The 26,588-nt window shown below is 37.3% G+C and overlaps 1 protein-coding gene across 1 annotated transcript in view; it reads left to right on the top strand.

Annotated features, from left to right (window-relative positions):
• UMODL1 (uromodulin like 1) overlaps positions 1 to 26,588 on the top strand; it is a 221,081-nt gene that overhangs the window by 110,029 nt on the left and 84,464 nt on the right. The window contains exons 11-12 of the mRNA XM_053705160.1: positions 1 to 102; positions 4,765 to 5,072. The exon at positions 1 to 102 is cut by the window's left edge and continues 450 nt beyond it. Of these exons, the coding sequence (XP_053561135.1) occupies positions 1 to 102; positions 4,765 to 5,072 (410 nt within the window). The remainder of the gene's footprint in view (positions 103 to 4,764; positions 5,073 to 26,588) is intronic.

Genomic DNA, 26,588 nt, shown 5'->3' with positions numbered 1-26,588 from the left:
ACACAGTAAATGTAAAAGAGACCGAAACAATGTCCCATGTTCCCAGATCTACCAATCAGAATGTATCTCATGTTACAAGTACATCTCCCACAGTGCATACAGGTATGTCAGCTGTCCTATCCTGTGAGATGCTTGTTGATTGTACATGTATATAATCTTGTTACAGTTATTGACTTGTATTAGGATACTATTTATGAGTTATTTATAGATGTGGAAGAAGAGAATACATTAAGCACTTGAGGATTTTTCTGTTGTAATACCACCAAATAATACCAGCATCATTTTATTAGTATTCCTATGTTGATCAGTAACTTATACATCAGTTCTGCATACTATAGTAATACAATCACTGTATATCTTATTTATCAATTTTTAAAAACTACACTAAACATATTATACGTTCCAGTGATTGGGGGAGGGATAGGTTAGAAGTTTAACCAGGAAGGGGAGAGTTTTGGAAACAAGTTTGGCAAAAGAGTTATGTAGTAAATAGTTATTATCAAGCTGGGGGTGTTCATATTTAAAAATTCATAAATTACCTAAATTAAATACAATTAAATAAATTAAAGACAATTACCTAAATTACAAAAACAAACAAACACTAAATTACAGAAAATAATGAACAAATTACAGATATTTAAACTAATTACACCTAATCTAATAGCCCTATCAAAATAAAAAAAGACCCCCCAAAATAAAAAAAAACCCTAGCCTAAACTAAACTACCAATAGCCCTTAAAAGGGCCTTTTGCGGGGCATTGCCCCAAAGAAATCAGCTCTTTTACCTGAAAAAAAAAATACAAACAACCCCCCCAACAGTAAAACCCACCACCCACACAACCAACCCCCCAAAGAAAAGCTTAACAAAAAAAAACCTAAGTTCCACATTGCCCTGAAAAGGGCATTTGGATCGGCATTGCCCTTAAAAGGGCATTTAGCTCTATTGCGGCCCAAAGCCCTAACCTAAAAATAAAACCCACTGTAAGGTTGATACAGGATTTGATTGAGATATGTTGCCTGTAATCTTATCCCTAAGTTAATTTTACTGATCACAGCTGCAAACCTTCTATTTGGAGAATGTACCACTGACTGTTATGGCAATTATTATCTTGAATTGTTGCCTTTTTAGAGAGTGGAGTTGATAGATTGAAGATTCCTATTGCAATACTATTTACTATTACAATATGATAGAGGTAAGTTAAAATACAGAGTTCAGGTTGAGATCTGATATAGTAACTTGCCAGGAGTGAACACAGGTACTGTGCTGTGAGAGCGAGCAGGACCTGTGGTGCTGCAGCGTGTTTGTGGGCATGAGCGAGCAGTAGCGTGTTTGAGTGACACGTGACGTCACAAGCTGTAGATGCAGCAGCTGATCGGCGGTCTCGGAAAAGGAACGCTTCAGAGTGAAAGCGTATATTACAAGTTTCTTCAAGTAAGTTTAACACCGGAGTGAAGAGGTATTACGTTCGTTGAGGAAGAAATCCTTCACTTACTGACTTAGCAAGTTTTGAGCGTTAGAGGGAAGCGGAGGTGAAATCAATTAGCGTGTCCAAAAGGGTGTCAGTTCTGGGACACTGTTTAGAGCAATGAGTTTGTAATCCACATAAGAGTAGAGTTAAGACCAATTGATTATATCCTTTGGTAAATAGGTGGAATCTGTGTAAATCCAGTGTGGATGCAGCTTTGGTATCTCTGACTTCTCAGTACAAGGAATCAAAATTACTAATCACTAGGAACAGGGCATAGGCAGGATTTAAAGGTAAGGTAGGAGGGGTTAACAGAGGTAGGCAGGTACCCAAGGGAAATCCTGACACCCACCAATAAACCCTTAAAAATAACCTAACACTAACCCCTGAAGATCCACTTACAGTTGTGAAGATCCGACATCCATCCTTAACAAAGCCGGGAGAAGTCCTCATCGAAGCGTCAAGAAGTCCTCAACGAAGCCCAGAGAAGTCTTCATCCAAGCCGGGAGAAGTGGTCCTCCAGACGGGCAGAAGTCTTCACCCAGACGGCATCTTCTATCTTCATCCATCCGGCGCAAAGCGGGTCCATCTTCAAGACATCCGACGCGGAGCATTCTCTTCTTTCCGACGACTAACAACGAATGAAGGTTCCTTTAAATGACGTCATCCAAGATGGCGTCCCTTAGATTCCGATTGGCTAATAGAATTCTATCAGCCAATCAGAATTAAGGTTGAAAAAAACCCATTGGCTAATGCAATTTTATATATATATCTTGTAATTTGTTTTTTATTTTCTGGAATTTAGTGTTTTTTTTTTGTAATTTAGGTAATTGTCTTTAATTTATTTAATTGTATTTAATTTAGGTAATTTATTTAATTGTAGTGTTAGGTGTTAGTGTAACTTAGGTTACGTTTTATTTTACAGGTAAATTTGTATTTATTTTAGCTAGGTAGTTAGTAAATAGTTAACTATTTAGTAACTATTCTACCTAGTTAAAATAAATACAAACTTGCCTGTAAAATAAAAATAAACCCTAAACTAGATACAATGTAACTATTAGTTATATTGTAGCTAGCTTAGGGTTTATTTTACAGGTAAGTATTCAGTCTTAAATAGGAATAATTTAGTTATTAATAGTAGGTTCTATTTAGATTTATTTAAATTATATTTAAGTTAGGGGGTGTTAGGGTTAGGCTTAGGTTTAGGGGTTAATAAATTTAGAATAGTGGCGGCGATGTTGGGGGCGGCAGATTAGGGGTTAATAAATGAAGGTATAAATAGAAAAGAGTATGAGAGAGTAGGTAATATTGCTGAACCAAAAATAAGTGAATATTCGCTGGTGCCACCCTTGATAATGAATTATACAAAAGTCAAACAGAGAGAATGTAATCACAACATATAATGCTGTTGTGAAGAAAGCAAGGGATAAAACAAGGCACACAGAATTTGGTAAATAATCAAATTTATTAATTCCTATTTAAATCCCAAACCACATGTATGTGGATCACAAAAGTGACAAGGTCAATCACAATCTAAAAGTGAGCATTCTTAACTAAATAAAGGCAAAATTTCAAAGACTAAATGCTACTTGAAAGGCCAGGAACCTCTAAGCATACGTATGCTAATTGACTAGGGGTTAGGCCTAACCTACTATCTATTACATAGACAGGTAACATATAGTGAGCAAAAATCGTAAGCAAAATCAAGCATAAACATAAACATAATGGTAACAAGTTGACTCATAGAAAAGACATTTTCAACAAACAGATCAGAGGAAATGAACGGCAAATGTCTTATATAGCGTCTGAAAAGCAGACGTAGATAACTGCTGCTGGAGGTACAAGTTCACTAATTTTACTTAGCTGCTGTATTTGGATCCGTTATTCCGTTTCAAAGTAGATGCAGCATTCAGCGCGTGTGACGTCACTTGCAGCCTGAGGTGTGGTTGTCAGCCTGCTGGCAATAGGTTCGATTGCAAGAGGTGTGTCCCAAACTCTGAGAATCCGTCCACTTGATTGGCCAGTTGCACAAGGTGAAAGAAACCAGGCTTCCACCGATGTTATGTAGCTAAGCACATACCAGGATGCACCGTATACTCAGAAAAGTATATTGAAACAGCCACACACAAAACCAAGCGATTTCTCAGCAAAAGGGTCTCTTATCCTTAAACACCTTCAAATAGATGTTACACGCTCAGTCCAGCGCAAGAAAGGAATCCACATTCTCCAGTAGCTAGCCGCTTTAACAAACACGCTCTTTCTCAGCATGCAGCATCAACATTGGTTCAGTTCCAAGGTAGAAATAAACTTGTACCAAAATGTCTTTTCTTTGCTTTCTTTGAAAAATGCACACAAGAAACACAGGAGTGCCAGGCACTTTGTGTAACCTTAGCACCTATGTGCTGTACTAGTCAGGAGTGAGGTCGACCAACTCCTGTCTTTCTTGTGTGCATTTTTCAAAGAAAGCAAAGAAAAGACATTTTGGTACAAGTTTATTTCTACCTTGGAACTGACCCAATGTTGATGCTGCATGCTGAGAAAGAGCGTGTTTGTTAAAGCGGCTAGCTAAACTTTTTTGCAGGTGTTAGACTTTTTCTTAGCCGACTCTCCCCATTGATGTCTATGGAGAAATTGTGCACAAGCACGTACAACCAGCTCACCGCTGACTTAAGCAGCGCTGGTATTGGAGTGCGGTATGGAGCACAATTTTGCTCTATGCTCACTTCTTGCCTTTTAACGCCGGGTTTATAAAAACCTGTAATACCAGCGCTGTAGGAAAGTGAGCGATGAGAATAAAGTGCAAGTTAGCAACGCACCCCTCTTACCGCAAAACTCGTAATCTGGCTGAATGTTTGCAGCTAAGCTGTTAGTACCAAAAGGCTCACAATGGTATCTTGGTGGTTTGGGGGGGGGGGCAGATGCTATGTGGTCCAGCAGAGGAGTCAAGGTAATCCTTGTTTTGTGCTATTGGGTCTAGGGGTGTTAAGCAGTTCCACAAGTTCATGGCTCCTTTAGCCATGACAACCGTTCAAAATATAGGACTGAGTGCAGCCTCAGATCATATCTACTTAGCAGTAGAAAATTGAAATTTGGACTAGATTAGTGCATCACCTGAACAGGCAGGCTGGAAGCAACCTTGAATAAAGACTGATAATTCATTAACATTCAAATACCATTCATAATAGAGTTGTTTAGATATTGAAATTTTGCTATGTATGGTTTACAAATAGTCAATAACTCTCTAGCAGCCTAATCATTTTAAAAACACCATTTACCTATATTATGTGCACTTTCCTAGGATTTCTAAACACCACTGTTCATGATTCACTGAAGTCCCTGGTGACCATAAACAATGACTTAAGTATGAAAGGAACACCTGGAAAAATCACAACCACTATCAGTACATTATCATTAAAAGATGCAAGCATTGTGTTGTGTGATATGGAAAAAATAGGCATCAGGATCCAGAAAACATACCTCAACCAGATGTCCATCTCAGAGGGTTCTTTGTATCTTGGAAATGCTTCATGCAACGTAAGCGACATTACAGATTCATATGTCCAGCTACAATCAGGATGGAATATGTGTGGCACACAAGTTCAAAATGTAAGTATTTGTATCTCCTTACTCTCTCTAATATTTGCAGATTTATCAAAGAAGAGTGTTTTGAGAATCCTAGATTATTAATCCCTCTAAGGTTGAGTTTAAATTTCTGCCAATAAAGGTAACAATATCAGGAAGTTTACCTAGCTGCTGGATTCTCGTTTTGCGCTTGCCAGATTACGGCAGCAGGAAGTTTATTTTTGGTTATCATTGAATTTATAGGTAGTAAAAAATGATAATTTCCACACATTTCACATTGATGACTTAAATAGATTTTGGGTTCTTGTTAGCTGTCAATAATGCTCTCTTTTTTTTTTTTTTTACATAGATTTTTATTGAGGTTATGCGAAACATTACAGCTTATTTTGAGTAACATGTCATAAGTCAAACTTAAAATGGTACAATACAATTCAATGATTACATTATAGATATACAAGATTCGCATTATAATATATGCTATACAGAATGCTGAAACCTCTTTTTCTTTTTAACATGGGCTAAACAAAGTCTGTTCCCTCACCTGATATTATAGGCAACTATTGTGCTTTGAAAAACGTGTAATACATTCTAGAGAGGGGAATTTAAGTTACTGGAACGGTCCCTGCAAGACCTGTAATCTTAGATTAGTTTATTATATAGATATACATATATAGTAGTCAGGGTTACAGTATAGTTCACAATGGGAACAACAGGTAATGTATAGTTATAACTTATGAAATAAATTTTTTTAGGATGCGGTATAGGCAAGATTAACCGCTTAATTCGACCTCCAGATCAAGGAGGTATATTAGGCATAAGTGGGGGGGGGGGGGAGGTTGTTACTTAGATATAGTATGAGAAACAGCCTATGTTCAAGGATAATAATAAGTTCTATGCTTGTAGTGAGGGGCAAGGACAATTATGGTATGATGCCTCTAAATACTAATGTTGAAATGTTGCTAGACTATTAGTCTATATAGGGAGACTCACGGGAGACCATTTTTGCTGTTGGTGGTACAGGACCAGCCTGCATTGAGAAACCTGACTAGTATTTTAATGTGCTTATATAAGGCTGTAAAGTTGTCTTCTGCTCAAACTAGTTATCCCTTAGGGTATATTAAGAAGGCAGGCACAGTAAATAATAACCACAGTCTCATAAACTTTTAGAAAAACCAAAAAATAGGTATGCATCCTGTCGCCTGGGCACGGGCCCTATGCCCATCGGCAGGAGAACATCTAGAGATGTATATACTAGGTAACCATGTCAAAGGGAATAACACAGTAATCTCTATTTATCATAGCAAAGTCAGAGACAATATCAATGGGAGATACAGTAAGGTCTTATGACTATCTGGCAATAGATGATCTGGGTGCTCTTCATGCAAGTCAGATAGGGTGCATCAGGGCAATACAAGGGCGGTTATAATACAGCTTTACATTTGCCAACTAAATAGTTAGTTATGCGCCTAGGGAGCCAGTACAGTGAGGGAATTCAATTAACCATACACAGAATATAATATCAAAAACAGGTTTGTACAGAATTAGGGCACACAACATATACAAAGAGAGTGAAAACATATGCATGCTAACTAAGAGCTTGAATATATAGTAAGTACAGGAACAATGTGAGTAACATTGGGAGCACAAGGCATCTGGCGGGAAAACAAACTATCTGAACCATGAACCTGTATCAATAAAGGTCTATCTTCACTGTGCGAAATGTTACAAACAAGACAGATAGTGCTATATGCTAATTCAAAAATAAGTGTTATCTATCCTTAACAATAACTATCTCGAATATCACATAGACATATAGTTGTATGGTTAAATTACAGTAATTCCCTATAGACATATAGATCAATCACCTTATGCTGTAATACCAATATGTGTATGATCACCATAAAAGCATAACTGTAGCAGGTCAAAATATCTGATGCAGCTATAGCTTTAGCCAACATGTGAGCTTCATGGGGAGTGAGCAAGATAACTAGGTTGTTCGAGGGGCTGCAAACAACTATGAAGCCAAAAGTTAGCCAACTCTAAACTATGTACAAAATTTTATGGGGAGCTACTATTTGTCAGATGTAGAACCTTGGAGGCATTGGAAGATAGTAAGTTCTATGCCTTGCAACTTAAATAGGATGCAGTAATACAGTCAGCATGAGTAGATAGAGTTCTAAGAGCAGTCCCAATTGTAAGCGAGGACCCACTCCATAGCCATGACAAAGTGAAGTATCGTATAGCTCAAGTTCATAGAGATGCCCCTGCAACCGCAAGCACCTCACCTGTCATGGGCACTGGGGCTGCGGGCAAATTATCCTACTCCGGTTTTAGAGTGATGAGGAGAGTCCCTCCAGCTCCCCTCACACTGGAGCAACCGATCTCCACAGCCGACTGGTGTGCATGTTGGGAGCAAGCTCCATAGCCGACCAGCTATTGGAGACCATTTTAGCAAGGATATTAGGTGAGCGTTCATAAATAGTCCTTGTAGGGATCTATGTCTCAGCGGGCTTGTCTTCTGGTGAATTCTTACCCTTTGTGATATCAGCTCCCCGGACAGTCCTGCAGGATGTGCTCCAACAATGGTATGCGGGTCTTGAATAGTCATCACTGTAAGAGGCCCGAGAGCTGGATCCGAGATCCCGGACCCCAACGTCACTGCCATGCCCGCAGCTCTGGATTTCCCTCCACTATCAAGCTCCAACAAACCTGCCTTAGCTTGCCTTGTTATATGCTCTTCTAGCCTCTGTTCAAGTCCTTGACATGCTGAGCTGCTATCCACTCTCCTATCGGTATCAGAAGTGCGCGGTAAGTGTTGGGGTTCTGAATCGGCTCCACTAGCTCCTACAGCGACAGTGGTATGAAAACAGTTTACTGTCAAGGTCTCATTGTCAGCCGCAAGACCAGGCGTTGTGTTTAAAGTGGCTGTGAACTCGTGTTGGTAAGAGTCCAGGAGTTTGCGAATGGCAAATAAGATCCAGTGAGCGCTCTCCATTATGAGTTACAGCGCTGGTCCACGTGGTCAGGGGTCTCAGTTATGGCTGCTGTCTATGGGCTGTATACAAGCTCCCGGACTCACTTTTAGGTAGTTATGTTGGCAGGGAGATGCGGTCCTCTCTTTATTCTGTAGTTAGGCAATTAGCCCATAGCTTCTCAAGCCTTAATTTGCATTTTGATTGCTATTCTGATGTGGTTTTGGAGCATTTAGAGCTGGAGCTCTAAAATCATGCGACTGTTCCTCTAGGCTGCTGGCTCCGCCCCCGTCAATAATGCTCTTTACACTAATATGTTGATTCAAATTTTTATACGTAAAAGGTAACTATAAATATGAACACAAATATATATATATATATATATATATATATATATATATATATGTGTGTGTGTGTATTAAAACAATTTCATAATTATGTAAATTATGTAAATTAGAGATTAAAACCACTATGAAACAAATATTACCTTGACATAGTATTCTCAAATCTATATAAATGAAATAGTCTAATAATTTTAGCAAGTAACATGACATTACCAGCATTCCATGTCGGGTCTTGGCTTTGCAAGAGAGCTTTTAATAGTATGAAATTCTATGTTCTCTTGTCCTTTTGATACTAAAAATAAATATTTTAATATATTAGACGCAGTAGAGTGAAATCATTGATTTTTCATGTTACTATGATTAGGTGATTCTCATCATAGACCTAATACATTCATGATATTTACTCAAAATTCTGGTGCAAAATATGTAGGCAGCACCCCATGGTTGCAAGCAATTGAATAGAAAAATACAGGGTTTTTTTTGTGACAGCATAACATTTGGTCAAACAGTCTTTCAGCCTTGCTATCCATCAGCTTTGCATACAATTTTCCTACAAAGGTGCTTTCAATCATATGGTTATAGAATCCATGGTTTTATGAACTGAATGTCTGTCTGATTCCTGATAGGACTATACAGTACATCCGGATACTCCCTGTATTATTCAGATGACTGCGCTAATAAATGCTAAAAACTCAATAACTTAATGTTAGAATGTCAACTTTTCTGAAAGCAGACTTGAAATACTGCAAGTTCCATCTGGCCCACTGCACCATTGGCACATGGCTGATTTACTAGCTATATATATATATATATATATATATATGTGTGTGTGTGTGTGTATGTTTATTTATATATATATATATATATATATATATAAAAATATATAGTATATATACAGTATGTGTGTATATATATATATATATATATATATACTGTATGCATGTCTGTGTTTATGTGTGTGTGTATATATATATATATATATATATATATATATATATATATATATACTGTATATGGTAGCTGTTGCCTGCGGTTTCGCTTGCGTGGATTTTGTGATTTGGTACAAGTGTTTTTAAAAGAAGCATGATTTTTTTTTTGTCAAAAATCTACGAAATATAATTTACAGGTTGATGTCTTAACATAATATGTAATGTTTATTGCAGTCGTTAGTCAGTACATATTGGCTAAAAAAACAAACGGGTAGATTACGAGTTTTGCGTTATGAGCTGTGCGGTGCTAACGTGCAGTTTTTTCTCACCGCTCACTTACCTGCAGCGCTGGTATTACGGGTTTTTATAAACCCGGCGTTAAAAGGCAAGAAGTGAGCGTAGAGCAAAATTGTGCTCCATACCGCACTCCAATACCAGCGCTGCTTAAGGCAGCGGTGAGCTGGTTTTACGTGCTCGTGCACGATTACCCCATAGACATCAATGGGGAGAGCCGGCTGAAAAAAAGTCTAACACTTGCAAAAAAGCAGCGTAAAGCTCAGTAACGCAACCCCATTGATTCCTATTGGGAAACAAAATGTATGTTTTCACCTAACACCCTAACATGAACCCCGAGTCTATACACCCCTAATCTTACACTTATTAACCCCTAATCGGCCGCCCCTGACATCGCCGACACCGGCATTATACTTATTAACCCCTAATCTGCTGCTCCGGACATCGTCGCCACCTACATTATACTTATTAACCCCTAATCTGCTGCCCCCAACATCGCCAACACCTACATTATATTTATTAACCCCTAATTTCCCTCCCCCAATGTCGCCGCAACCTACCTACATTTATTAATCCCTAATCTGCCGTCCCCAATGTCGCCGCCACTATTCTAAATTTATTAACCCCCTAAGCCTAACCCTAACACCCCCTAACTTAAATATAATTTAAATCTAAATACAAATTACTATCATTACCTAAATTATTCCTATTTAAAACTAAATACTTACCTGTAAAATAAACCCTAAGATAGCTACAACTAATAGTTACATTGTATCTATCTTAGGTTTTATTTTTATTTCACAGGCAAGTTTGTATTTATTTTAACTAGGTAGAATAGTTAGTAAATAGTTATTAACTATTTACTAACTACCTAGCTAAAATAAATACAAACTTACCTGTAAAATAAAACCTAACCTGAGTTACAATAACACCTAACACTACACTACAATTAAATAAATTCCTTACATTAAATACAATTAAATAAATTAAATAAAATTAGCTAAATTACCAAAATAAATAAACACTAAATGGGACATCCTAAAACATTTAATGTGAAAATGGCTTAATGTAGCTTAATGAGTAAAAAAGTGGCCAAATGTTAATCAATTGCTGCATAATTTTGCACAACCCAAGATTTCCACTATCCAAGCCTATCCTAGAAGTTTCATGGATTTTGGTTTCCCACAAGGCAAATGAGTGACATTAAGCTTGTTTTTTGGGGAGCTTAATGTGGCTTAACGTACAAAATTGAACTTAGATGTTAACCAATTCCCCCAAACTTCCCATAATACATTAATCTATCTGTTTAAACATATTCTGAAAATGTCAGGACATTTGATAAAACATAACAAAAGTTATTCACATTTAACTATTTTTTTACAATCCTAAAACATTTTGGGGCCCATTTATTAAGCTCCGAATGAAGCTTGAGGGCCCGTGTTTCTGTCGAGCCTTTAGGCTTGCCAGAAATACCAGTTATAAAGCAGCGGTCTAAAGACCCCTGCTCCATAACCTGTCCGTCTGCTCTGAGGAAGCGGACAGACATTGCCGCTTTCAACCCAATCGAATACGATCAGGTTGATTGACAGCCCCCTGCTATCGGCCGGGGGCAGCGTTGCACCAGCAGTTCACAAGAGCTGCTGGTGCAATGCTGAATGTGGAGAGCTTATTGCTCTCCGCATTCAGTGATGTCTGTCGGACATGATCCGTGATCGGATCATGTCGGACAGACACATAATAAATAGGCCTCTTCATGTGAATGGCTTAACGTAAAAAAGAGCTTAATGTACCAAAATTTGCCTAAACATCAATCAATTGCCTTGAAACTTGGCACAAATTCAGTTTTCACTTTTAAAACTTATCCAAGAAGTTTCATGGATTTTGGATTCCCACAAGGCAAATGAGTGACATTAAGCTTGTTTTTTGGGGAGTTTAATGTGGCTTAACGTACAAAATTGAACTTAGATGTTAACCAATTTCCCCCAAACTGCTCACAATACATTAATCTATCTATTCAAATTAGGGATGCACCGAAATTTCGGCCGCAGAAAGTTTCGGCCGAAAATGGCATTTTTGTTTATTTCGGTTTTCGTTTTTTTGGCCTTTTATTTTCGGCAAAATTATTGTGTAGCATATTTCAAATTTGATGCCAGCTTAGAGCTGCTGTTTGACTTAATGTTTTGCATATAATAAAAGTTTTCTAGGACTATACTTTTTTGCCAATTGGTTAAAAAAAAAAAAAAAAGGTTAAATCTGATTCTGTTACACAGAACTAAATAAAGAATAATACTAGCGATGCACCAAAATTTGGGCCGCCGAAAATGTGCAATTCCAATTTCGGCCCAAAGAGGACCAATATGGCTAAAAATGTACAGTCCTCCCCTGTTCTATTGAGTTACATGTCTATCATTAGCATAAGGTGAGCAGCACAGCACTGGCATGGTACACAGAGCACACACATAAGTACCATTACATGATGATATTTGAAACCAGGAGTGCCCTTTTTTTTTTTTTTTTTTTTTTAGAAGAAACCAGAAGAAAAGTTCTGAATACAGTTTTCAAAGGAGGATAAGTAACATGTTTATAAACACTTGATATTATCATCACAGCCCTAAGCACACACAGTGAATATGTTTAAGCCTTATACACAGTGCCCATACATCAGACTCTTGTGCGTAGACATTCTATTCGCCTGAGGCAAATATGCATGCACACTATATATGCATAAACCCCAAGCTCGCACACAGTTGGTACAAATTAGCACCCACCAGACAGTGTATACAAAAATGCACAGTAACTTTCTATAACCACCTTGCATGTAAGGTCGTAGCTAAGTCTGGTGATAGGTGACAGGCAGACTCCATTTGGGGTTCCGGACATATAATCTGACTGGTCAGTGTGAGACCCAAACCAGGACCTAGGCGGAGATATTATAAGAGACGATTAGGTGCAGCCACGCCTATCGCACGGATAACTACACCCAAAAACAAAACACATTTCCACCTCGTATTGTTGTCTGGCTATAACCACGCTCTCCCTTGTAGAGCTCCACCAGTTTCACTGCAGATCACGCCCTACGGTGCGTGACCATGCCCATTTGTTGGAGCTTTCCCGCCTACAAGCTCTCTCAGCTACACACACACACTGTAGTTAAAAAAAAAAAAAATCATTTCGGTTTTGGTTTTCGGCCAGTGGCATCCTGAATTTTCTGTATCGGTTTCGGTCCAGAATTTTCATTTTGGTGCATCCCTAATTCAAATATATTCTGAAAAATTTAGGACATTTGATAAAACATACCAAAAGTTATTTACATTAAACCATTTTTTTACAATCCTAAAACATTTAGGGGCCAATTTATCAAAGCTTCAACTGATAAAACGATGGAATCTCACGTCATATCTGATGCAAATGGAATCCGCTGTAATTATCAAAGTGTCAAGATCGTCAAATGTTGAAATGTGTGACATAATATACCCTCCCGCGATCTCAATCTGACGCAGATCGATGCTTGCGTCATCCCAGATGTTTCGAATACACATTTGACTCTATATGACACTTTTTCCAATTTACCAAACATTTAACAGGTACACTTGCGTCTATTCCAGCGCAGCGTACCGATCGTTCAAACCGCCACCCTTGAGGCCGCGGATGCCATAGAAATCAATGGGAGTCTGAAAACACAGGATGGTTATGTTCGATGCTGCAAGACGATGAAGCATATTAGATAATAAAAGTAAATTATAAACTTTATTAAAACTCTATACTCTTTATAAATCAAACAATATTATTGCTCCGAATTTGGTGCAAAGTATTGCTTCAATTTTGATGCACTAGTAGATATAGGGATAAAAATGAAATACATTACTATTTATGGATTATGTTACATCTTTGTCTATTATTACAAAGCAAGAGGACAATATTATTGCTCCAAACTTGGTGCACTAGTAGATATAGAGATACAAATTAAATAAATACATAACATAATATAGGTAACTTCCTTTTTTAATTTTGTTTGTTTTTGGATAAATCTATATACTAGTGGACAAATATGATAGATGCTCTCATGCAAGAGGAACTATCAAGTATACTCCAGTGGATGGTGTTGATTACTTTAAAGGCAGAAAAAAACACTCAAAAAAGGTGGTTTACCTCCGTAATAACCACCTATAAACTAAGAATAGTTTAGAAAGATTGGGGCTGAATGTATTTTGGAGTGCGCCTGAGAAAGCTATAAAAGGTTTCCTCAGTCTTAGTTCGCCTAGTGAATATAATTATTGAATTTAATTAGTTGTGTATTCTTGCTGTATATATAATCAATCTATTGTATACAAATTGAAGAGTAATAAAATAAAAATACTATATAATTTATAATATAAAAGACAAATATCTAGATGTTTGGTTAAAATAAATACATTTATTTAGTTCAATTTAATCCACTCATTAGATGCATTAAATAATTGTGCATAAAACGTATATTTCAATAGCCTAAAAAACAATATTGGTGCATTTGCATAGAGAACGGTGTAAGGAAGGATAAAACACAATTAATAATATATAGCCGTGTGTTGCTTTTTGTAACCCGGATCCGGTATGCAACTATATAACTGATTTTATAAATGAGTAAACTCAACACTATGTATGGCTTAAAAGTATCTGGTTCTTAAAATTCAAATAAAATTCTTTTGGTTAACAATTTACGTCCTGTATATTAGGGGATATGAATTTGATATGTGATATATTTACAGAAGTTGGTCAAAAACTTAAAACCTCAATAGTTTGATAGAAAAATAAATTCATAAAATACATAAATTTACATAACGAAACAATTTATGTGGTTTGTGTAATAGTATCTTTCGTTTGTATAATAGTGTGCCCGGGGCTTATATAGAAGAAGTACCTTTGGAGTTGGAAGACAGAATTAGTTAACTATACCGGTATAGATTTTTTGATGATTTCCTTTTGTAGTTTCCGTATGAAGGATCCTGTTCTTTTTTTCTCCTTTGTTGAAGAAAATCCCACCAGGGGTATCTTAATTTTCCACAAATGTACTTTGCTGGCAAAGTGTAATAAGATCCGTGTCCGATGATTCGCCTTTGTTTTTTTGTGACCTTTGTTGGTAAAACCCACCAGGGGGTAACTTCGAGTGTCACAGTAAGCGCTGAACTTGATTGATGATCTATTTCTGGTCTCACCCTTTGTATGGGGTAGTGATGTGGAGTGAAGAACGTCTGGAGCTCCTCACAAGGAGAAAACTTTATCCCAGCTCCTTGCTGTTAGTGATTCTTTGTGTAGACAGTTCTCCTAATGTACTTTTGTTTACTCTGCAAAGCAGAACCGCTTGTACTGTAGTTGGATTATCAGCAAGCTTGTATCAATTTTCGGATTTGTAGAATTGTCTGCAGACTTGTAGCGTTTGATGTTGGTTCCTGAAGAAATGGAGCAATACGTTGTGTGAAATAGATCAGCAATCAAGTTCAGCGCTTACTGTGACACTCGAAGTTACCCCCTGGTGGGTTTTACCAACAAAGGTCACAAAAAAACAAAGGCGAATCATCGGACACGGATCTTATTACACTTTGCCAGCAAAGTACATTTGTGGAAAATTAAGATACCCCCTGGTGGGTTTTTCTTCAACAAAGGAGAAAAAAAGTACAGGATCCTTCATACGGAAACTACAAAAGGAAATCATCAAAAAATCTATACCGGTATAGTTAACTAATTCTGTCTTCCAACTCCAAAGGTACTTCTTCTATATAAGCCCCGGGCAAACTATTATACAAACGAAAGATACTATTACACAAACCACATAAATTGTTTCGTTATGTAAATTTATGTATTTTATGAATTTATTTTTCTATCAAACTATTGAGGTTTTAAGTTTTTGACCAACTTCTGTAAATATATCACATATCAAATTCATATCCCCTAATATACAGGACGTAAATTGTTAACCAAAATAATTTTATTTGAATTTTAAGAATTTTAAGAATTTTAAGCCATACATAGTGTTGAGTTTACTCATTTATAAAATCAGTTATATAGTTGCATACCGGATCCGGGTTACAAAAAGCAACACACGGCTATATATTATTAATTGTGTTTTATCCTTCCTTACACCGTTCTTACGTTTTATGCACAATTATTTAATGCATCTAATGAGTGGATTAAATTGAACTAAATAAATGTATTTATTTTAACCAAACATCTAGATATTTGTCTTTTATATTATAAATTATATAGTATTTTTATTTTATTACACTTCAGTTTGTATACAATAGATTGATTATATATACAGCAAGAATACACAACTAATTAAATTCAATAATTATATTCACTAGGCGAACTAAGACTGAGGAAACCTTTTATAGCTTTCTCAGGCGCACTCCAAAATACATTCAGCCCCAATAAATCTATATACACCATGTTTAAGGCATGTAATACAAGTCCCACTCACCACTTCACACCAAATTTGATGCAACACTTTTCACACCAAATATGACGCAATACTCCTAGACAACCCACACACTAGTGAATTTTTCCACCACTTTTGATAGGGATATGCATAATCACATGATTTATGACATCAGCTAATCAAATTTAAAAATACATTGTATAGTATCACTAACAAATAAAATTGCTCGATACTTGTGTCATTGATCACCCATCAGAACTTGTGCTATCTGTTACATTGTGTATTATACTTTGAAAGTATGTATATGTGTAATTAGTATTAAAGATAAACATTGATGCTGACATTAGGACACACAATGTAATATTTTAGACAATGGTTTTAAAATTTGAATGATGTTTGATTCAATATAATCTTAAGGTGATAGCTCAAAGGGATAGCCCACCTAACATTAAACTGTCATGATTCAGATACAGCAGAAATTAAAGTCACCTCTTTACTGTCATGCTATATTTAGTGTATTTCTTCCTTCTCTTGAATTTCATTTTCTTAAGAAATGTCATCTTATATGCCAGCCGATTTTATAACACCTGTGTAGGGGTGGTTTTTAAAACTAGATTGCAATCCGGAGGGGTTACACAGGTACAGAGAGAAAACTGGCCCAGCTCTTAAAATATCCATTGATTGTAAATAAATACATATGATACCCTGATGACATGTTATATTCACAATTATTCCTGCTCAGAATAATACATTTACACTATATACATATATTGGTATAAATAAACACAGAGACATGAAAGACAACATTGTTTAGAACAAAAAAAGGAATTTAGGGACATGTAAATATGTTTGCAAAAGATTTCTGACATTACACACACACACACACACATATCTATATATGCAAATTATGACACTTAGGGAAGTCTCCCTATGTGTGATGCAGAAATCCAGACATGGACCCGTTGCTCAGTGTGCCTAGAGGTATATGGCTGCACCTCACTGACGAGGCCCACAATAGGTCGAAACGTACGTCTGGGGTTTTGCTGTATCTCTTGTTCAGAGAGGGATTGCCTGGTATTTCGGGGCTGGACTGTACTGTGAAGTCAGGATCAGACTGATATGCTTCAGGAAAGTTCTTCTCTGTGAAAGGCACATGTTGGGCAAAAAGAGGCTGCTTCTTGGGTGGTAACTAGCCATAGAACAAGCTATTATGCTATTGTTCGTTCTCAGGTTGAGCGCTTCTCTCTTTTTATTTATTGTATATACAGTATATATATATATATATATATATATATATATGTATACACACACACACACACAAGTATGTGCAAAGATATATGTACAAATTCTAGCATTAAAAATCATTTATAAAAAAAAAAAAAAAACATGAGATAAAAGCATATCATGACTTCTAGAAATACAAATACACATTAATTTATGTGAAAGTATCATATAACAAATAAATATAAAAATAACTTTCTATGAGATATTGTTTGTTGAGGTATAAAAGTAGCTATTTCTTGGACATTAACAGATGAGAAATAAAAGATTAGCTTTAGAGAAATGTGCTTGTTCATGGACAGTAATGAAATGGTATAAATAAAGTTGGGAAAAACCTGAATAACTGCAACATCGATGACTGTTAGTTAACAACAGTCCGATGCTCATCGCACCATACTTGACGCACGTGTTTTTGACGTGTTTTTTTTATAAATAAGAGCATTGTATGTGGATCCATGGCAGCAATGTCTGGCGAGCATATTGACGCCTGCGAACGCACCGAGATTGACGCTTTGATAAATAAGCCCCCATATGTTTTACGATTGTAAAAAACTGTTAAATGTAAATAACTTTTGGTATGTTTTATCAAATGTCCTGAAAATTTTAGAATATGTTTGAATAGATAGATTAATGTATTGTGAGAAGTTTTGGGGAAATTGGTTAACATCTAAGTTAAATTTTGTACGTTAAGCCAAATTAAGCTCCCCAAAAAGCAAGCTTAATGTCACTCATTTGCCTTGTGGGAAACAAAAATCCATGAAACTTCTAGGATAGGTTTGGAAAGTGACAAACTGAGTTTGTGCCAAGTTTCAAGGCAATTGATTGAAATTTAGGTGAATTTTGGTACATTAAGCTCTTTTTACATTAAGCTGCTCACATTAAATGTTTTAGGATTCTAAAAAAAATGTTAAATGCGAATAACTTTTGGTATGTTTTATCAAATTTCCTGAAATTTTAAGAATATGTTTTAATAGATAGATTAATGTATTGTGAGAAGTTTGGGGGAAATTGGTTAACCTTTAAGTTCAATTTTGTACGTTAAGCCACATTAAGCTCCCCAAAAAACAAGCTTAATGTCACTCATTTGCCTTGTAGGAAACCAAAATCCATGAAACTTCTAGGATAGGTTTGGATAGTGACAAACTGAGTTTGTGCCAAGTTTCAAGGTAATTGATTGAAGTTTAGGTGAATTTTGGTACATTAAGCTCTTTTTACATTAAGCTGCTCACATTAAATGTTTTAGGATTGTAAAAAAATAGTTAAATGTGAATAACTTTTGTTATGTTTTATCAAATGTCCTGAAATTTTAAGGATATGTTTGAATCTATAGATTAATGTATTGTGGTAAGTTTGGGGGAAATTGGTTAACATCTAAGTTCAATTTTGTACGTTAAGCCACATTAAGCTCCCCAAAAAACAAGCTTAATGTCACTCATTTGCCTTGTGGAATTCCAAAATCCATGAAACTTCTAGGATAGGCTTGGATAGTGGAAATCTTGGGTTTTGCAAAATTATGCAGCTATTGATTAACATTTGGCCACTTTTTAACTCATTAAGCTACATTAAGCCATTTTCACATTAAATGTTTTAGGATGTCCCCACTAAATTACAAAAAATAAAAAACAAATTACAAGATCTTTTAACTAATTACACCTAATCTAATAGCCCTATCATAATAAAAAAGCCCACCCAAAATAAAAAAAAAACCCTAGCCTAAACTACCAATAGCCCTTTTAAAAAAAAATACACACAACCCCCAACAGTAAAACCCGCCACCCACACAACCAACCCCCCATATAAAAGCCTAACTAAAAAAACCTAAGCTCCCCATTGCCCTGAAAAGGGCATTTGGATGGGCATTGCCCTTAAATGGGAATTTAGCTCTATTGCTGCCCAAAGCCCTAACCTAAAAAATAAACCCACCCAATACACCCTTAAAAAATCCTAACACTAACCCCCGAAGATTCACGTACCGGGAGAAGTCTTCATCCAAGCGGCAAGATGTCCTCAACGAAGCCGGCAGAAGTGGTCCTCCAGACGGGCAGAAGTGGTCCTCCAGACGGGCAGAAGTCTTCATCCAGATGGCATCTTCTATCTTCATCCTTCCGACATGGAGAGGCTCCATCTTCAAGACATCCGGCGCAGAGCATCCTCTTCAATCGATGGCTTCTTCGGAATGAATGTACCTTTAAGTGACGTCATCCAAGATGGCGTCTCTTAGATTACGATTGACTGATAGAATTCTATCAGCCATTCGGAATTAATGTAGAAAAAATCCTATTGGCTGATGCGTCCATCCAAAATTGATGAAAAGACGAGAAGAAAACTGGTCTGGGAGGCTACCAAGAGGCCTACAGCAACATTAAATGAGCTGCAGGAATATCTGTCAAGTACTGGCTGTGTGGTACATGTGACAACAATCTCACATATTCTCCATATGTCTGGGCTATGGGGTAGAGTGGAAAGACGAAAGCCTTTTCTTACGAAAAAAAAACATCCAAGCCAGGCTACATTTTGCAAAAACACATCTGAAGTCTCTCAAAAGCATGTGGGGAAAGGTGTTATGGTCTGATGAAACCAAGGTTGAACTTTTTGGCCATAATTCCAAATGATATGTTTGGCGCAAAAACAACACTGCACATCACCAAAAGAACACCATACCCACAGTGAAGCATGGTGGAGGCAGCATCATGCTTTGGAACTGTTTTTCTTCTGCTGGAACGCGGGCCTTAGTTAAGCTAGAGGGAATTATGAACAGTTCCAAATACCAGTAAATATTGGCACAAAACCTTCAGGCTTCTGCTAGAAAGCTGAACATGAAGAGGAACTTCATCTTTCAGCATGACAACGACCCAAAGCATACATCCAAATCAACAAAGGAATGGCTTCACCAGAAGAAGATAAAAGTTTTGGAATGGCTGCCATAGCCCAGACCTGAATCCGATTGAAAATCTGTGGGGTGATCTGAAGAGGGCTGTGCACAGGAGATGCCCTCGCAATCTGACAGATTTGGAGTGTTTTTGCAAAGAAGAGTGGGCAAATCTTGCCAAGTCAAAATGTGCCATGCTGATAGACTCATACCCAAAAAGACTGAGTGCTGTAATAAAATCAAAAGGTGCTTCAACAAAGTATTAGTTTATGCAACCATATTATTTTATTTTTATATTTTTTCTTCCCTCTGCCTAAAAGATTTCAGTTTGTTTTTCAATTGAGTTGTACAGTTTATAAGTCACATTAAAGGTGGAAAAAGTTCTGAAATGATTTATCTTTGTCTCATTTTTTTACATCACAGAAACCTGACATTTTAACAGGGGTGTGTAGACTTTTTATATCCACTGTGTGTGTGTGTGTGTGTGTGTGTGTATATATATATATATATATATATATATATATATATATATATATATATATATATATATATGTATGTGTGTATGTATATATATATATATGTGTGTATGTATGTTAGAAATATTTTCCAAACATATATACATGTCCCTAAATTTTATTTTGTTCTAAACAATGTTGTCTTTCATATCTCTATATTTATACCACTATATGTATATAGTGTAAATATATTATTATTCTGAGCAAGAATAATATGCAAATATAACATGTAATCAGGGTATTATATGTATTTATTTGCAATCAATGGATATTTTAAGAGCTGGGACAGTTCTCTCTGCACCTGTGTAACCCTTCCTGATTGCAGTCTAGTTTGAAACACCACCCCTACACAGGTGTTATAAAATGGGCTGGCATATAAGATGACATTTCTTAATGAAAATGAAATTCAAGAGAAGGAAGAAAAACACTAAAAATATCATGACAGTAAAGAGGTGATTTTAGCTTCTGCTGTATCTGATTCATGACAGTTTAATTTTAGGTGCACTATCCATTTGAGCTATCATTTTAAGATTATATTGAATCAAACATCAATCGATTTTTAAAATCATTGTCAAAAATATTACACTGTGTCCTAATGTCATCATCAATGTTTTACTTTTATACTAATTTCACATATACATACTTTCAAAGTATAATACACAATGTAACAAATGGCACTTACAAGTTCTGATGAGTGATTAATGACACAAGTATCAAGCAATTTGATTAGTTAGTGATAGTATATATGTATATTTAAATCAGATTGGCTGATGTCATAAATCATGTGATTATGCATTTCCCAGTGACGTGCGGTGAGGTCAGAGACTGGTGAGGCACTGTCAATGATACGTCGGAGAAACGCATATATGAACCCAATAGAAGTAGCTTAAATTAAACTAAAGCATTGTTTCTCAACTGCGGGTCTCAATTACCCCCAACAGGGCAGGTTTTCATTATAGCTGTACCAGTGCACAGGTGAAATAATCAGCTGATGGGTGAGAGCAAGTTAGTAACCATGGTGTTAATGATCAGCTGATTATTTTACCTGTGCATTGGTTCAGCTATGATGAAAACCTTGCATGTTGGGGGTACTTGAACGCAGTTGAGAAACACAGCACTTCAACACAATACAGATGTGCTGGTGCTTATTACCTGGAGAATAAAGCACACACACTACATGAGCACAAACGCTCAGTTAAATTCTGACATTGCAATTACATAGGAATTCAATATATTACTTTGGATAATAAAAGAGCGGTTATCCTATTGTTAACTTGAGATAAGTTTGAAATAAAATTATGAGAAAAACATACTGCAACATCTGCAGCACTTAGATTGTATAAGATTACCTCTTTAGTCAAGATTTTATCTAAAAAATCTACACTTGTTTGAATTTTTTTTTTTAAATTATTTATGCAAATGATCATTTGCATATTATTTTGTACAAATCTGTACTGTATCCCAGCTGACAGCAAGCTATCTAAGAAGCCGTACAGATTTGTACAAAATAATATGCAAATGATCATTTGCATAAATAATAATAATAAAAAAACATTTCAAACAAGTGTAGAATTTTAAGATAAAATCTTAACTGAAGAGGTATTATGGGGTAGGTGGCGCAGTAAGAGATATTTCTTTAACAGTGACACTAGTTAATAAACAACATTATTTGTGTGCGAGCAGACATGATACGAAGTAACGTATCATGTCCGCTGCACATCATTAAATGCCGACAGCATACGCTGTCGGCATTTATCATTGCACCAGCATTTCTTGTGAACTGCTGGTGCAATGCTGCCCCCTGCAGATTTGCGGCCAATCGGCCATTAGCAGGGGGTGTCAATCAACCGGATCGTATTTTATCCGGTTGATTTCTGTCTGCGGACAAGTTACAGAGACCGCTGCTTCATAACTTCTGTTTCCGGCGAGCCTTCAGGGGCATCAAGCATCCATACGGAGCTTGATAAATATGCCCCTCAGACTCTAACAATATGGCCAGTCTTTTTTTTTTGCCTTTTTTCTCTGCCTTTTTTCTCTCTCTTCTCTTACAATATGTTTTTAAATTCACACTAGGTTAACATAAAACCAAATTAGACAGGTTACAATTCATGAAAAAGAGTGTTAATTTATTTAAAAAAATGTTGAGAGCAGACAGTAGCACTAACCATGAAAAATGTAACTAGAGAAGCGATACTACAAATGACCACTAGAGGTCCTCAGAGACAAAAAAAATATTATATTTTAGCTCAGGAATACAAAACAAAGAAGAAATAAATCACCGTAAAGCCAACACAAACTAATTCTCCTTAGCTCAATACAACTAATGGTTTCAGCGCTGGCGTTTCCTGGGGATACAGTGTAGGGGCAAGTTTTACATTTCTGGAATGGAGGCTGTATTGAAGCAGCTTCAAGGCTGCATAGAAGAACTGTAGAACAGAAGGACATACAGGTTACGCTTTCTGTGATGCACCAAATGTGAATTCACAAACGTCATTGTGACTCAAGAAAGCCAAGTCTCCAGCATCTCTCCCTTTTTGATATACCCCCTAGTAGCACAGTAAAGAACTGACTCATTCCCTGTTATTCTATGCCACATATTCTGGTAATGCACCTGTAACACTCTATAACCCCAGCTGCTTTTCCCATATTTAACCCCCAATACCCAGAAGTAAGTGCACCTCACTCAGGTTGAATGATGCCCTGGGAAGTCTCTTTCTGAGTGTTTTGCTTTCTCAGCAACTAGGAGATGTTCAGACAGACAGTCTCTTTGCCACAACGCCCCTCCCTGCCAAAGATGTTGCAGTCTTCAGAATATTCTTCCAGCTTGGGAGGGGTTAAGTAACAGGCAGAAGATTATCTCATCAAAGAATGCTACGTATAGCCAGTTGAGGCCTAGAAATGCCTTAAAACAGAAGGCAAACGTTAAGGGAAAGTGTTTAGCAAATGGAAGTGCATGAGGCTCCTACTGACCTCATAACATCCACACACAACAGTGTGAGTGCCCACCGGCTGCAATATAATTTATTTTAAGATCATCTCTCCTCCTGGGCTCTCCTTGTTGTTAAGCAAGTTTTCACTGCAGCAGTATGGCTATGTGATGATTGTGAAGTTAATTTTTTCCTGATCTAAGGGACTGAAGATTCAGAATCATTAGCATTTCCCAATGGGAAACGCTAATGATTCTGAATCTTCAGTCCCTTAGATCAGGAAAAATTAACATCACGTCACGATCATCACATAGCCATACTGCTGCAGTGAAAACTTGCTTAACAACACAGAGTGCCCCAGGAGGAGAGATGATCTTAAAATAAAGTATATTGCAGCCGGTGGGCACTGTGTAGTGCACGTTCTGACTACTGGCTGGGAGGGTATGCGAGTGTGTATAGCATGGGGGGGGATAGACCTCGATGACCAAAATAAAAAAAATAATTAAGAAGCTATTATTACTTACCGTTAAACCAAAGGGCAGGTCTGTAGTCGTGTTCTGTTCTTCCATCCACACAGCAATCAGTCAGCAGCGGCTCTTCTACTTCTTCAAGTCCTGTTCTTCTTCTCCTCTCCTCGGCTGCTCCCTCACACAACAACACAACTTACTCAGGCTGAAACTTCACTTCACCTGAGACTTCACTTCACTCTTCTAAGTTCTTCCCGTTCCCACCCACAGTAGGAACACGCCGTCACTAGTCACTACTTGACACAGCTTCTCTGACACTGTCTCAGTCACAGTGACACACGTGCCACGTGGGACAGACTCGCTCGGCAGGCTTCACTAGTTCCCGCCAGTAGCCGATGATGCCAGTAAGTCCGGCGTCACTGCTCAAAACAAGTTCTGTTAAAAAGAAAAAGAGAAGAGGCGCCAAATGGTGTGTATCGTTTTGACTTCAGCAGGCCAAAGCCCCCAAATAAATCTTACTTACAAAATTTCCAGCACTTGAGAAGTGCCACAAATGCCTTCTGAACTGTTGGCAGCCGTCCAGCTAGCTGTTTTTTACCAGTATTGCTTGAATATTGTGCTGTGTAAAACAAAAAACACAAAAGTGCCACAATAGTGTGTATCAGTGTGATCACTATCAAAAGCGCAAATAATGAAATGTACTCACAGGATGTAGGGCACTTGAGAAGTGCTACAAAGACCTCCTGGACACTTATCAGCTGTCCAGATCACTGCGTTCACCGATATTCCTCTGGGCTAAATAGTTCAAGTCACAATGGCTCCAAAGAAAGCACCTTGGGATTTGCCTTCAGCTAGGTAAATCAGTACAAGTATTGCCAGAAAACTTAGATGCAAAAAATACTGTGCTACTCGTATAATAAAATAAGTGTTTATTAAAAACAATGTTACACTACGCGTTTCCCGGTTTCTAAGACCGCTTCCTCAGGTGTATTACCACTCACTGTATTTGCAATCATCACTGTGTTGCAGTACATATCACTTTAATACTAACAATACACTTGTAGCTAGTATTTGGGGGCGCCTCTGATTATATTTTTTATAATACTGCTCAAAACAAGCCTGGCCGGTACGCCTCCCCGGTAGCGCTGATGCTGATTGGCTGTGGTCAGCTCCATCTCATAGAGGTGGTTTTGAGAACTGCCTCTATTGGAGAGTGGTATGGGCCCGGTGAGACACCACTGGGTGGCACTAGCTCATAGTGAGCTAAGAACAGTAGTCAGCATCCATGTTGCGCAATTATTGGAGGGCAGCGGAACGGCTTACTGCCTCTTAATTGTGCAACATGGATGTGCGGCGATGGGAATGGATGGGATCGCATGTGTGGCGCTGGCAGTGGGGGGGGGGTTGTACCTGGGGGGGGGGGGGCGTGGTCACAAAATGTTAAACAAAAAAACACAAACACATAAATAAAAACTTATTTTTCTGATTGGACAGGGGAGGCTCTGTTTCCCCTGCCTCCTATTACTGCATGTCACTGGCATTTCCCAATTGAAAGTGGTGGAAAATTTCACTAGTTTGTGGGTTGTTTAGGAGTTCAAGTATTACGTCCAATTTGGTGCAAGGTTTTGCGTCAAATTTGATGGAAATGCAGTGGGACTTGTATTACATGCGTTAAACATGGTGATCAGATTGATCAAAAAAAGTAAGTTAGCTATGTAATGTATTTATTTAATTTTTATCCCTATACAGTCGTATGCAAAAGTTTAGGCACTCTTGACAATTTCAATGATTTTCATTTATAAATAATTGGGTGTTTGGATCAGCAATTTCATTTTCATTTATCAAATAACTGAAGGACACATTAATATTTCAGTAGTTAAATGAGGTTTATTGGATTAACAGAAAATGTGCAATATGCACCAAAACGAAATTAGACAGGTGCATAAATTTGGGTGCCCTTTTCATTTTGTTGATTTAAATACCTGTCACTACCTAGCACTGATTAATTGGAACACACAATTGGTTTGGTGAGCCCATTAATCCTTGAACTTCATAGACAGGTGCATCCAATCATGAGGAAAGGTATTTAAGGTGGCCAATTGCAAGTTGTTGTTCTCTTTGACTCTCCTCTGAAGAGTGGCAACATGGGGGCCTCAAAACAACTCTCAAATGACCCGAAAACAAAGATTGTTCAACATTATGGTTTAGGTGAAGGCTACAAAAAGCTTTTGCAGAGATTTAATTTGTCAGTGTCCACTGTGAGGAACATAGTGAGGAAATGGAAGACCACAGCCACAGTTCTTGTTAAGGCCAGAAGTAAAATATCGGAGAGGTAAAGGCAAAGAATGGTGAGAACAGTCAAAAACAGCCCACAGACCACCTCCAAAGACCTAAAACATCATCTTACTGCAGGTGGTGTCACTGTGCATCGTTCAACAATTCAGCGTATGGGAGAGTGATGCGGAAGAAGCCTTTTCTGCACACACTCCACAAACAGAGTCGCTTGAGGTATGCAAACGCACATTTGGAC

This window comes from Bombina bombina, chromosome 3 (genome assembly GCF_027579735.1).
Source record: "Bombina bombina isolate aBomBom1 chromosome 3, aBomBom1.pri, whole genome shotgun sequence".
NCBI lineage: Eukaryota > Metazoa > Chordata > Amphibia > Anura > Bombinatoridae > Bombina > Bombina bombina.
The sequence above is the reverse complement of the archived record's forward strand: the minus strand, read 5'-3'. Positions and strand labels throughout refer to the sequence as shown.